Raw genomic sequence first — 13,456 nt, 5'->3', positions numbered from 1 at the left:
GCCAGGCTTGGTGGCTGCAGAGAGCCAGTGTCTCCTTTGAGGCCAAGGGAGGCAGCAGATTAACTGAGGCTCATGGAGCCTGTCCCTGCCTGAAGTGCTGAAGCAGCTGAGTACTGGGATTTCTGGGGAAAACACCCTCTCTTTCCCCCAAAAACACAAACCCAGTGCTCCCTCCTCAGCCCCAGTGCTCCCCAGCACAGAGTGTGCCCTGGAGCTGCCCAGTGGGATGCATTGAGGGCACAGGGTCCCCCATCCACAGCCTCTGTGCTTTCCCCAGCAATGAGCCAACCCCCTTCAAAGCTTTCCATGGCAGCTGTTGGCCCCCCAAATTTCAGTCTGGCACTGTCAAATCCAGTCCCTTTCTCAGTGATATTTGTTTTAAGTGGTGTCTGCACCACCCTGCTGAGCATCGCTCGCAGTGACCCCGGCTCGCCTGGCCCTGCTCACATCCAGGCCACTCAGGAAATGCTGGAAATGCTTCCAAGTGCACCCAGCCCAGCCCAGTGCAAGTGCTGGGAAGGAGCCAAGCCCCAGCTGTCTGGCCTCACCATGGGAGGGGGCCAAGCTGGGCGCCCTTCTGCTCCATGGGTCAGCTCTGAATTGCTGAGCTGGGCTTTCTGGTGCTCTCCCTTCTCTTTCCCGACCCTTTTTTGGGAGACAGAGTAGGACATGGGCTCAGGACACACAGCCTGAGGTGGCTGTTTTGGTAGGAAAGATACCCCAATCCTAATTCCTAAAATTTCTCACGGGACCCCCACAATCTCTTCCATCCCACTGTTACCCCAGGAATGCCTCATGGTCTCTGCTCATCCCAAGCCCTGCCTGCAGCCTCTGTGTCCCCAGGGAAGGCTCCTGCCAGGCGAGGGAGCATCGCTCACAGGCAGAGGGCTTCGTCCTGGTGGCATGTGGGCTTGGCAACAGGGTGGCCCTGCACCCTCCCACACCCTGTCCCACCCCCAGACCATGTAGGGCACCCGCTGTTCCCAGCCCAGAGCTTATAGGAAGAGGAAGCCTCATCCCTGCGCAGAGGGGGAAACCCGGCAGCCCAGATGTGCTCAGAGCCTCGCCGATAGCATTCTTATTTTGTTTTTTTAATCTGCAAACAGAGGAGCTGCCGGAGCAGCAGCGGGCACGGCCCAACCCAGGGCTCAGTGAAGAGCTGGGAGGCTGTGGCACAGCCCTGGCACAGCCATGGGGCAGAAGTGCATGGACAGGCTGTCCTCCTTCCTCTTCGAGTATGACACCCCTCGGATGGTGCTGGTGAGGAACAAGAAGGTGGGACTGACCTTCCGGCTGATCCAGCTCATCGTCCTGGCGTACATCATCGGGTAAGGCTCCCCAGCACCTGCTTTCCCTGACATTAATGCTCTGCCACTGGGTTAAAAAGCAAGGGAGAGAGAGGGGCTTCTATATCCCCTATATCCCAGTGCAGGGGGGTTATTGCTAATGGCTTCGCATCCCTCTGGTTGTGGCTGCTCCCGTGCAGCCCAGTGTCCCTGCATGGCTCTTTTAGATGGCTGCTTAGTCCCCATATCCTCCCCAGAAGCTACTGTATGTCTAGGCTGGAGCTCATCCCTGCCCAGCCCTGCTCCGCACACCGGGGCCCCGTCTTCTCACTGAAGAGAATCCAGACCCTGCTCCAGCTGCTGGACGGTGTCCTGAGAATCTGTTGTTATTTTTATTTTCATTTATATTAAATAAGAGGCATTTGGGGCCAGTGCAGTGATTTGTGAGACCCAAGCGGCTCAAGACAGGGCCATAAATCTCCCTGTTCACCGCTCTGACGCTGCGGCCGAGACACAGCTTGGCTCCAAAATTCCTGGTCTTATTTGCTTCTGGGAGGGAGCTCCAAAAGCAAGGGCAACTGCTTAAAAAAGGCAGTGAGTGGAGCAGGCGGGATCAGAATGGGTGAGGATGTGTGTCCTCAGGTGCCCTGGGGCTGCTGCTCCTGCTGAAGTTACTCTGTGCCTGTCCCTTCAGTGTGGGACGATGCTATGGGATGTGATGGTTGGCAAGCCTTGGCTGTGGCCCCATGGCTGCTGTGGGATCAGCACCCTTTCACAGGGAAGGGGCCCAGGGCAGGATGTTTGAAAGGGGGTGTCTGGCTATGAATTGGAAAATCGGGGAATTTTTGGGGTGCAGAATGTCTCATGCAAAGGAAAGGCAGTGGCTCCCAGGCCTCAGTGAAGGGAGTCGCTGTGGGGAGCAGAAGTGCTCATTCCTCCTTTTAGCACAGACTCCCTGGAAAGGGTAAGAACCTTCTCAGGGGATGAGTGTGGAACCCCCATGCTGGTCCCTCCATTGATCCCACCCTGCTCACCAGCACTTTGCTCCCAAGGGTGATCCTCATGCAAAACTGCAACCGAGCTCTCAAGGATGCTCTGCTGCAAAGAGTTTTGCACTGGTGTTACTGGGAGCAGCTTTGTTTTTCCTAAGGACTGAGCCTGTGAAATCCCAGGGCTCCAGTCCCAAATGTGGGTGGGGGCAGCTGCTCCTGTGGATGGGGAACTGGCACAGAGGGTTGTGCAGGGCAGCTAAGGAAACGTGGCTTAAGCAACTTGGCTGAAGTGAGACAGGCTACCAGGAGGGAGCAGGAAGAGAACCAGCCAGGGGGTGACAGCCAGTGGCAGAGGAGAGGAATCTGGCATGAAATTGCTGGAATTCCCAAGTTTTTCCTGGTTTGTTGGGATGGGGCTCCTCTAGCAAGGGGCTGTCTCTGATTGCTGCTGCCCACAGCCCCACCAGCCCCTGGCTTCCTCTTGCTGCTGACAGCACTGCCCCCAGGTCCCTTCCCCCAGTTCTCTGCCCACAACACTGCCCCCAGTTCACTGCCCTCACCAAGCCACAATGCCTGAGATTTTCTGTCCTTTGAAAACAAATTTGGCAGCCAAATGTGTATTTATTTACCATTCTCCCAGCTTTTATCCTCCCTTCATAGCAGGCATGGGATGCTCATGGAAATGTGTGCCAATGCATGACTCTGCTAGAAGGACATGGGTGGTGCCATCAGTGCACAGAAGTGGGGCCAGCCCCCTGTGAGACCCTGTGTCACCCCTAGGGAGCAGTTCTTTTTCCTCTGATGACTGTGATAAGGTGGTATCACTGCTGCCCAGGAGATGCCAGGCGCTTTCTGGGTTTCGCTTCCTGAATTCTTGCATGCAAGGAGATGTGGGCTGAGCTACAGGATGAGGCCAGCAAGGGAAGAGGGCTTGGTGGCTCTGCCACATCAGTGTGTGACACCAGGGGACTTTTACAACCTGGGCAGGACTTGCTGCCACATTTACAACCTCCTGGGAAATGGTTTTGTTGTCATGACCTTGGCTTTGCTGCAGGGGAGGTGGGGTTGCCCAGCCCTGTGTGCCCATGGTCAGCTCTGCCAGAGGGGGATAAGGTCAGCACAGAGTCTGTGCTGGAGGGTGATCTAGAGAAATGTTCTGTCCCTGCTGCTGCCCAGTTCACATCCTCCTGCAGCCCTGAGGGCATTGGGGAAGATGCCCACTGTAGCCAGTGTAACCCAGTATGGTCTTCTGCCTTGGAGGAGGGTGTTGGAGCTGGGTGTCCCAGCTGGGGTGGCAGCAGTGCTGAATTTCTGCTCCCATCCCCAGGCTCTGGAGCAGATGCCACCCCTGAGGTCCTCTTGCTCTCAGTCCTGGGACGCTGATGTGGCTGCAAGCTAAAAAGCTCCCTCTCTGAGAAGGTCCAAACAGAAAACCTCCAGACAGCACCTGGGGTTCCCCATTTTCCCCTCTGCCCATCAGCCAGGTGTCACAGGCGAGGATGACACACCAGGCTGGTGTCATGGCTGTCCTACGGGTATCCTGCTGCCTCTGTCACAGCCAGTGGGACCGATGCCTGCGGCAGTGGGGACAAAATCCAGATCGCTCCTTTTTTAGTGCCGAGAATGCTCCGCGGCGCCGGAGGCGCTACCCGAAATGGGTGCTTGCCCATGTTTATAGTGTCCCTGAGTCAGAGTTAATCCAGCAGCAGCTTGTTTATGCTGTAGGTTAAATAGTGTCAGGAGCCTGCCCTAATGACTGTGTGATGGGCTGGGAAAGGCAGGCAGAGCCCTGTTCTGGCCACAGCAGTGTCCCTAACCCTGTTCCTGCAGCCCTCTTGCACACAGGGCCATTGCTCCACATTCCCTTAGCTGGATGGGAAAACAGTGGCTCTGGATGTGAACCGTGTCCAGACTCAGCTCTGTGTTGGCCTTGGAGGCATTAGGTTTTGGAGAGTTCCTCTGCAGGAATCAGGAGGTCAGGAGTGTTGGGGTAGGTCACTGAGACCAGCAAGCTGCAAACCTGCCATAGGCTTTAACCCTAAATGACTGATGGCTACTGTCCACCACCTGCCTTCACACACCCTCAGCCACAAAATGTGTCCCAGTCCCCAAAACACACCATCCTTGCATGAAAGTTGGGTCCTACAGCTACCACATGCCTCAGGCAAAGGGTAGGAAATTTCAGCAACATGTCCCTCGTCCAGCAGGAAGAAACTTGGCAAATGATTCCCTGGGTGAGACTTGATAAAAAAAGCACCAGTCCACAGGTCTGTACTGAGGATTGGGCCAGTGGAGGAGTGCTGGTGGCCATGCTCACCCTGCCACCTTTCCCTGTCCAGGTGGGTGTTCCTCTACGAGAAGGGCTACCAGTCCCAGGACAGCATTGTCAGCTCGGTCTCAGTGAAGTTGAAAGGGCTGACACTGACCAACGAGAGTGTCCTGGGTCCTCACATCTGGGATGTGGTGGATTATGTTTTCCCACCCCAGGTAAGGAGTCAGGGTGGGTGGGTTAGGGATTTGCTTTGTCCCAGTGGCTGCTTTTCCTCATGTGCTGGGGTGCAGATGGGTCCTTGGCAGAGGCTTTCCATGGGGCTAACCATGACAGGGTGTCCCTGTGGCGGAAAGGAGGTTGCTCCTGTCACAAACCTCTGCCCAGGTTCTCCCTGGGACACATTTGGTACTTGGGACCCACTGTGGCTGAGGAGGTACATTGGAGGCTGCCTCCAAAAGGATCAAGGTTCCTCCAGTGCCTCTGGAGCAGTATCTGAGGCAGCAAGTGGGGTCCTCCAGTGTCCCTGGGGCTGGTGGCACTGCAGGTCCCCACCCAGGGAGAGGCTCTCACAGAGGGGACCCTGTGCTGGCTGTGAGCTCGTTGGCTGTGTCTCCACAGGGGGACAACTCGTTTGTAGTGATGACCAACTTCATTGTCACTCCTGGACAGAAACAAGGAACCTGCCCAGAGGTAAACACACCGGCTTCCTTCAGTGGGCTAAGCTTCTGTAATTCAGGGGGATTGTGGTGGTGTCACTGGGGAAAAACTTTTTCTGACATTGAGAGGTTTAGTAAAAACCAGGGCCTGGCCCCATATTTAATGTCCCTGACTCCTGTGTGCTATGTGAAGACTTTTATCCTGCTGAAAAACAGGTGGCATCCATTTAAGTTTTCTTCTCTTTGAAATGATCAAGCAGAGCAGACTTGAGGCTTAAATGAAAGTATCTGCCTGGAGTGGATAAACTGCCCTTTTTCCTGCTTTATCTGGACAGCCTTGGTTGGGAAGCAGTAGGGGAACACAGTATGGATAAATGAAGGTAATGTAGAATGTAATCTTATCCCCCAAGGAGTTGCAGCTGGACCCTATTACTAAAGATTAGGAGCAGGCTGGATGATAACAGGCAACACCTGTAGCAAATAAGAACAAGTGGTATAAAAGAGTGAATTGGTGGGAACTGGAGGTAGAGAAGTTGGAGGAGCTAGAGGGCTGCTGCAAGGACCAGGACGTGGTCAGAGGAGCTGCCTACAAGAAACATTAAGGAGGTATGAAGCTCTGAGGATATGGAACCCTTGCACCATAATGATAAAAGAACTCTTGATATATAAGGCAACATATAATGATAATAGAACTGTTATACTATATAAGACAACAGTATATGAATAAGGCTCTGGCTGCAGTTGAGCAGTGTATCCCTCAAGAAAAATGCTGTCTGGTGAGGCAGGAGGGACAGGGGGATTGAAGCTGCAGGTGGGATACTAAGAGGTGGCTGCTTTCTCCAAACAGCTGCCAGATGCTGGGCTGTGCACACAGGACAGCGACTGCAGCAAAGGGAGATACAGCCGGCAGGGACAAGGTATGGCACACGCTCCTGGTGTTTCTGGTGAGACAACACAGAGAAAAGCTGCCTGGCTGGGGTGTCCCCTGGCTGAGGGACCTGCTTTGAACAGGAAAACCTCTGACATGCTGGTTGAAGGTCCCACATGGGCTGGTCCAGCTCTGCTCTTTTGAAAGATACCTGAGCTGCAAACAAAAGGTTAATCAGGACTAAGCCATTTCCCCCAAACTGTTGTCCTCTTATCAGCTCTGTGTTTTCTTTAACAAGAAAAATCCCCAGTTCCTCCCCTGTACAGCACTGTAAGAGAAACCACTGCCCTGAGCTGAGAGGCCACAATTAATTTCCTAAATGTTTTAGAAAGGTGCCAAAGCCCTGGGCACTTTGTGTCTTGAATGCCCTTGGCAGAGCTGAAGCCCCATCCATCCCAGCGTGAGGCTGAGGTTTCACAGGATCCAGGGTGTGAGCAGCTGTCTCCCCACAGGGCTCATGACTGGCAAGTGTGTGCACTTCAACAGCACTGTGAAGACCTGTGAGATCTTTGGCTGGTGCCCTGTTGAAGTTGATTACCATGTTCCCAGGTAAGGAATGATGTTGTTTCTCTCTTTCCCATCCCAGCTGTACTTAGTGTGGAGCAGACCAAGTTGGGGCTCTATGGCATGTGGCCGGGACAGCCTGTGTTATGAAAGACCAGAAAGGGAAGGGATGAGACCACCAGTTTTCTGGGTCTGCTTGTCTCACTTTGGGTGAATTTCCACCAAATGGAGCTTCCTCTAGAGCCTGGAAAGCCAAGTGATGGACACATGTCTACACTTGTATTTTTCAGCCCTGCCCTGCTGTCAGAAGCAGAGAAGTTCACCTTGTTCATCAAGAACAGTATCACCTTCCCCAAGTTTAAGGTGTCCAGGTAAGGAGAGGTTGGGGGGATGGCTCCTGGTCAGTTCCTCTAGCTGTGTCCCTCAGAGGAAACCATGGGTTCAGCTGGATGGGTGTAACTGGATGCTTGGTATAGAGGATTGCCTACCCCACCTTCTCAGTGATCCCAGGACTACTCTGACTGCTGCACTGAACCCCATATTAGCTCATAGGAACTGACACATTTCCCTCCCAAGTGTGTCCCACCTCAGCTGGTAGCTGTAGTTACTGGAAAGATTTCTGGAATTAACCTCTCTTGGGTTACCCTCACAAGCTGCAAATCAGTTACTCTGATTTTTCATTTTTCTTCTCTGAAGACAAAATTAAATTACCTTATGGCCAGGATAAGCTTGGTGCCCCAGAGTCCCCCTAAACATCACAGATCCCACCTGTTTCAGCAAAGGGTGGGCTTGGCCCCTTCCTGGCAGCTCTGGGGGAAATGCTGCTGGCTGAAGGCACCCTCCTAAGAGGATTTGTGATGGCACTGACCATATATCTGATCTGGAACAAATTAACAGAAGCTATTTGTGCTGTAGACAGCGGATTCTTCTCTCTAAGCTGATCTTGTCCCTGTGCTGCAGCCAAGGTTAAGTGTCCTGGCAGCCAGCAGGAGAGGGGATCCCCCCCAGCTGCAAGGAGAGGTGGCCCAGGTGAGGACAGGCTGAAGAGGACACAGAGAGGGAGCAGGCCCTGGCAGTGAGGGTGGCTGGGCTGGCTGCTGTGGGGAAACTTCCTGCCTTTGATCACTGCTGGCAATTTACTGCTGAGCATCAGAGATGGGATCAGTTTGAGCAAGGCACAAGGCTTACACAAAACCATAGGCTGGACAGACAGGATGTTTTTGGGCAAAAGAGCAGAGTGAGATGGAAGACAAGAAGTTGCCCTTTCCTTTTAACCCTTGCTGTAGGCGATAGCAAACTCCAGCTAAATGTAAAAGGTGTGGGATACGCTCACTATCCATGAGGTGTCCCAGATAAGAATTGCAGGAGCTCAGGACACTGCCTAGCAGAGCCCATGGACAAGTGGCATGTGAATGGGAGAGGGACACAGACTGGGCAAGGGACTTACAGAGGTTTTTTTCCCCCCCAAATTAATGTGTTACTGAGAATTTTTCTCTCTCTTTTCATTCACAGGCGCAACTTGGTTGAGAGTGTTACCAAGCAGTACCTGAAGAAATGCACCTATCACAAAGTCACTGATTCCTTGTGTCCTGTGTTTGAACTGGGATACATAGTGAAGGAATCGGGTCAGAATTTTACCTTCCTGGCTGTTAAGGTACTTCAATTTCAAATTATGTTCCCTGCTGTTGATGGGAAATGGACACTCAACAGTGCAATCATCCCCAGCTGTTGAGATGATTTTCAGTCTTCTCAAGAATTCTTGAGAAAACAAGTGTCAGAATTATCTCAAAGATCATGAATCTCCTTGGACGTGGCCTAATATTTACATTTTTCTTGGAAACTCTTGAGAAGATTTGACCCACTGGCAGTAAATCCCAGGGTTCAGCTTGTTTTAATTTGAGCAGTGAATAACTAGATCTGTGTGGCCAAATCCCATCTGACTGAGCTTGGAAATCCCAGCTGGATGGTCAAATATTGGTCATTGCACAGTGCTAACTGCAGCCTTTCCCCTGGCTCCAAAATGCAGCTTTGCCTAACACTCCTCAGGCTGGTGTGTGGGAGTAGCTGCTATCTCTGCTGCAAAACCTTGTGATAACTTTGCCAGGCATTGAATAAAATCAGAGGCTTGCAGATATAAATACTTATTGCATGGATTGAATCAGCCCAGAGAAGCTATGGATGGCTGCCCCATTCCTGGCCAGCTTGGACAGGATCTGGAGAAAACTGGTCTAACCAAAGATGTCCCTGCCCATAGCAGGGTTTGGAACAAAATGGTCTTTATGGTCTCTTCTGACCCAAACCATTCTAATATTCTTTAATATAAAGGTGCAAAAATACAAGCCCCTGGGGCACAGGTATTTACAGCATGGAGTTAGCTCAGGAGGGAGGAGGGATTCCTGCAATTCCTGAGCAATCTCTTGGGCATAATCAGGCAAGGGAAGGCTGTCCCATAAGGCCCAGAAGGGATCTGTGGTGAGCACTGTTTCTCAGGACTGTGCCTTGGGCACAGGATTCTGATCAGGAACAAGAAAGCATGAATTTATTTGTGTATCCAGCACTCAGGATAGAAACAAGAGCTTCTGCAAGGGGTTATGTACAGGCCACAAAGCCAGGGCTGCTCAGGAAGGCTGAGGCAGCAGTGGGGTCCGTGCATCTGGGGAGCCAGGACACCTATGAGGAGGGAAAGCATTTCTCTGTGTGAGCTAGGCCCAAGGAGGGGCAACCTTGTGACTCCCTCTTGGCTGCAGGGGGGAGTGGTGGGCATCACCATAGACTGGAACTGTGACCTCGACTGGCCCCTGCGCTACTGCAAACCCATTTACCAGTTCCATGGCCTGTACAATGATGACAGCAACGTTTCACCAGGGTTCAACTTCAGGTAAGGAAATACCTGCTGATTCTCCAAGCATGATTCAGAGGTGACAGCTTCCAGGTTCCCACTCAAGGGATGGTGGAAACTCAGAGACTGTCCTTCAAAATACTCACTACCTTTGCAGGGCCAGGCAGCAGTACCGGTGCTCTTTTAAACAGCATGAGAAAAGTGATAATACACCCTTGGCCTGAAAATTGCCCCATGTCCTTTCTATCTCCTCCCCCTTGCAGGCTCTCCTGCTTGGCTGAGATTTTGAGAAGCCCCTTGAAAGACTGGAGATGGTGTAGGATCATCTCATGTGTTCTCATAGTCTGTACCCTCTGCTCTGTGTGACTGTCACCAGTGCTTCACTATCTGCTGCATGTAAAACTTGGGGACATTGGATCAAACAGCAGGAACTGGAATTCCATCCTGCAGGCAGGAAAACTGAGGCACAGAGAGGAGAGGTGCCAACAGCCCAGCTCCTTCAGGGGGTTTAAGGAGAAGGGCAGGAGCAGGTCTGTGATAGCACATTCCCAGATCTTTGTCCAAGATCCCAATGCTGTAGGGCTGCAGGGGCTGTTAGATCCCCTGGCAGACCATTGACACTCACCATCCAATTGCACAGATATGCCAAATACTACAAAGAAGATGGGATGGAAAAGAGGACGCTCTACAAGGTGTTTGGGATCCGGCTCGACATTCTGGTGAATGGCAAGGTAAGGGTGGATCCTCTGGCTCCCTGGGACAGCAGTGCCATGTCCTTGGAAGGGACCAGCTCTGTAACACAGCACCAGGGCCCTGTGGGATCAGGAAAACTAGTGTGAATGCTTTCCTTGGGTGCTGGCCTGCTCACAGGAACCCTTGGGAAATACTGGGGAAGGGAAGAGAGGAGGAAAACATATTTTATAGGTCTCATCTTTCAGCTGTGGCTTGATCAGTGGTTTTGTCTAAAAAACATTGTGATGAGAGTGGGGAGGACCTGTGGAAACTCAAAACCTTTTACTGATATTTCCAAAAGCTGAACATTTGCATTTTTCTATTTTGTCTTTTTCTTCCCACTGGGAGAGAAGGCTTTCCTTATTGTGTTCCCATGGAGAATATTCAAATTGTGTACTTTTGTTTGGTTGCTTGGTTTTGGTTGGGTTTTTTATATTAAAAATACAGGAAGAAAAGTAAGTTCAATTTATTTCAGCTTAAAACCAACCTACAATATTTTTTCTGTTTGACCAGCTCTTTCCTAGCTCCTGTTTCTCTGTGTGCTGTGGTTGTGGTTTGGGTTGCTGCAAGGCACTTTTGCTGAGCCCCACCTACAAGCCAGAGCACCCTTTTTTTCCCCCTGGGTTGACTGTAACTTATCACCTATTTTCTCTGACTTTATCCAGGCAGGCAAATTTGACATCATCCCAACCATGACCACAATTGGCTCTGGAATTGGTATTTTTGGAGTGGTAAGTTCAGATATTTCCAGCCTCTATATGGAGACTCTCAAATTATTCTTCTTGCCTGTGACATCCGTGGGAAGTGTCCTTGAGCTGCAGTGAAATACTGGCTGCTGCTCAGGGAATCAGAGGATGAGCAAAAGGGGGAAAGGAGGTGCTCTCCTGCCTTGCCAGCTCAGGCAAATAGATTCCTGCTGGTCCCTGGCTGATGGGAATTCTGCCCTGCTGATGAAGGGAAGGCTGGCTCTCTCGCCAGGTCTTGGCATCCTGGTAGTTTCAAGTTAGAGCTGGCATTGAGAGAGGGTCTGCATGTGATTGGCAGCATTTCATTCAGGACAGAAACCCAGTGTGTGATTTGGTTATGGTTGTTAAAGACTTGGGCACAGCTCAAAGGCTATTGTGCTCTGCACTTACCTAAAGGGGAAACATTTCATTTCTGTTGGCATAAATCACTTAAATTGAACACAGCACACTTCACTTCTGTCCTAAATGGACATTTGGAGACTTCAGCAACTGCCATGTTGTGGGATGAAGCAGAAGTGACCCTAAATTGTGGGGCAAACTGGGAAAAACTGGAAGTACACAGTGGTCCAGGTAATCTTGGAGGGCAACTCCAAACCTAACTGCACTTTGATTTAAGGCCTCTGTCCTCTGTGACCTGCTCCTGCTGCATTTTCTCCATGGACGGGACTATTACAAGCAGAAGAAATTCAAATATGCAGAACCGGAGCCCGTAAGTAACAGGGAGCGCTGCCCTGCAGAGGCTCTTGCAGGGGTGTGTGTGGATGTGTGCATGAGTAATGATGCTGTAACACAAACATCCACGCTGAGGGGCAACCAGGCGCCTTCCTGAGCCCTTGGGACTGTTGGAGACTGGGATCCATGAATCTTCTCTCCAAGATTACTGAGATGTTGTGTGTGACTCATTGTTAATAACTTTTATTCTCTGCCTTTAACCCCAGATATTCCAATATCTAGTGACACCTGCATTGCTTTAAGGGAAGAAGGGGCAGATCTGCGCTTTAGCAAACTAGAAAATGTCTCTTTTTCTGCTCTTTGAGAACATCTCCATGACCATGGAATGTTTCATGGCCTTTGAAAGGACACAAAACCAGTTCCCCTCAAATTCATCTGAAAATATGCGTATACACTGGGGGTTAGGAGTTGCTGCCCAGTCACAATTTCCCTGGCATTAGAGAGGATCAGGTCTGTAAAAGAATCCTTGTTTTCTCTCCTTTAATCCCAGTCAAAGTCGCATAAGAAGGAAAAGGAGCCAGACAACACACAGTGAGAGGTGAGTGGTGTTTCCCCAGCCCTGCCAGCATACATCTGTCAGGGATGAGGGCTATAGGGCTTGGGGCTATTCCAAGGTGTGTATGAGAAGGCAGGAGGGTTTCAGGAAGGCAGCAGGATTCCAGGGAGGCTTGGAGGAGACCTGAGCTGTGGGCTGTAGTGCCTAACGGGGGGTCAGCACTTCCCAGCATAAGCAATTGCTTGGGGAAGCAGTGGATGCAGGATGTGGGAGTGACATTGCATCTTCAATGGCAGAATCTCTTGAAGGAGGGCAAGACACCAGAAATCACTGTGCACCTCTCTCTCAGCAGAATCCACACTGACTGACAAACCTGCACCCCTCTTCCTCCTCCTCCTCTTCTCTTAAAACTTGGTTGCCATCCCATCGCCTCCCTGGGCCAGCCCCAAGACCAGCAGAAGCAGCGTCCAGCACCAGCTCACAGGAAGTGGTGCCCTGCAGCCAGGCAGGGGCTGGCTGGCCCAGCACACAGCCTGTGGTGGGACATGCCATGATGCTGTGGATGGGTCAAACTAAGGGGTCTTGGGGCCCTCTGCCAGTCCTCTGCAGGGCCCTGGGTCTGCTGCCTTTGCAGGCCCTTCAGAAGGGCTCACACTGCACCTGCCTGGTGTGCCAGGCTGTGAAAGGTCACTTGCTCCTGAAGACCCTGGGGCGAGCACAGCTGCCTCTTCTGCCCCAGAAGCACTGTTGGACTGTTCCAAATTGAGAAGGGGAAGGAAGGAGAGCTGGCAGGAACCATGCCCAGCCCTCTGCCTGGGAGAAAAATGGTTATTTTGTAAGGATGTATTTTATTAAAAAAATAAACCTTTAGTTTTTCTACTACATCCCTTTATGGTGCCTATGCTAGCCCCAGAGCATAGTGTTTGCAGCGGTTCCTGGAGCGTTTATGCATATAAAGTAATCCCTTTAGTGATGATTCCTTCAGAAACTGCCCTCCCATGCAGGGCCTCTGGCCACAAGCAGGGGCTGTTATCAGAGTTGTCACTTGGGTTTCCTCCTCAGCCAGGCTGGCTGGCAGGGAGCACTGGCACACTGCCGGCCATGGCCACCCACTGTCCTGTGCCAGCTCTGCCTCCACTGCCCACGCTGGTCAGTGTCAGCTGGGCAGGAAGATTTCTCAGCAGCAGCCTCACAAATCAGCTCTCTGCACCCAGGAATTGAACTTCCCCTCTGTGCTGGAAGATTTGCACTACCCATCACGTGCATCTGCACA

At 51.7% G+C, this 13,456-nt stretch overlaps 1 protein-coding gene across 1 annotated transcript; it reads left to right on the top strand.

Moving 5' to 3' along the window:
• Positions 1 to 1,043: 1,043 nt before the first annotated feature.
• P2RX1 (purinergic receptor P2X 1) lies at positions 1,044 to 13,065 on the top strand. The gene is made up of 13 exons (XM_071447572.1): positions 1,044 to 1,328; positions 4,618 to 4,765; positions 5,169 to 5,240; positions 6,054 to 6,123; positions 6,587 to 6,683; positions 6,929 to 7,009; positions 8,151 to 8,292; positions 9,386 to 9,516; positions 10,118 to 10,208; positions 10,875 to 10,940; positions 11,572 to 11,664; positions 12,178 to 12,225; positions 12,536 to 13,065. The coding sequence occupies exons 1-12, from the start codon at positions 1,192 to 1,194 to the stop codon at positions 12,220 to 12,222; spliced, it is 1,173 nt and encodes a 390-aa protein (XP_071303673.1). The 5' UTR covers positions 1,044 to 1,191; the 3' UTR covers positions 12,223 to 12,225; positions 12,536 to 13,065.
• The last annotated feature ends 391 nt before the right edge of the window (positions 13,066 to 13,456 follow it).

The sequence above is a fragment of the Agelaius tricolor genome, unplaced genomic scaffold (assembly GCF_023055355.1).
Source record: "Agelaius tricolor isolate 1412-34295 unplaced genomic scaffold, bAgeTri1.0.p SCAF_25, whole genome shotgun sequence".
NCBI classification, from domain to species: domain Eukaryota; kingdom Metazoa; phylum Chordata; class Aves; order Passeriformes; family Icteridae; genus Agelaius; species Agelaius tricolor.
This window is presented reverse-complemented; position numbering and strand designations above follow the sequence as displayed.

Bases quoted from the DNA above. Each gene is read 5' to 3' on its own strand.
- P2RX1 (XM_071447572.1), top strand. From the start codon at position 1,192: ATGGGGCAGAAGTGCATGGACAGGCTGTCCTCCTTCCTCTTCGAGTAT. The intron at 6,684-6,928 runs GTAAGGAATGAT...TGTATTTTTCAG, and splicing joins GTTGATTACCATGTTCCCAG to CCCTGCCCTGCTGTCAGAAG. The intron at 8,293-9,385 runs GTACTTCAATTT...TCTTGGCTGCAG, and splicing joins TTACCTTCCTGGCTGTTAAG to GGGGGAGTGGTGGGCATCAC.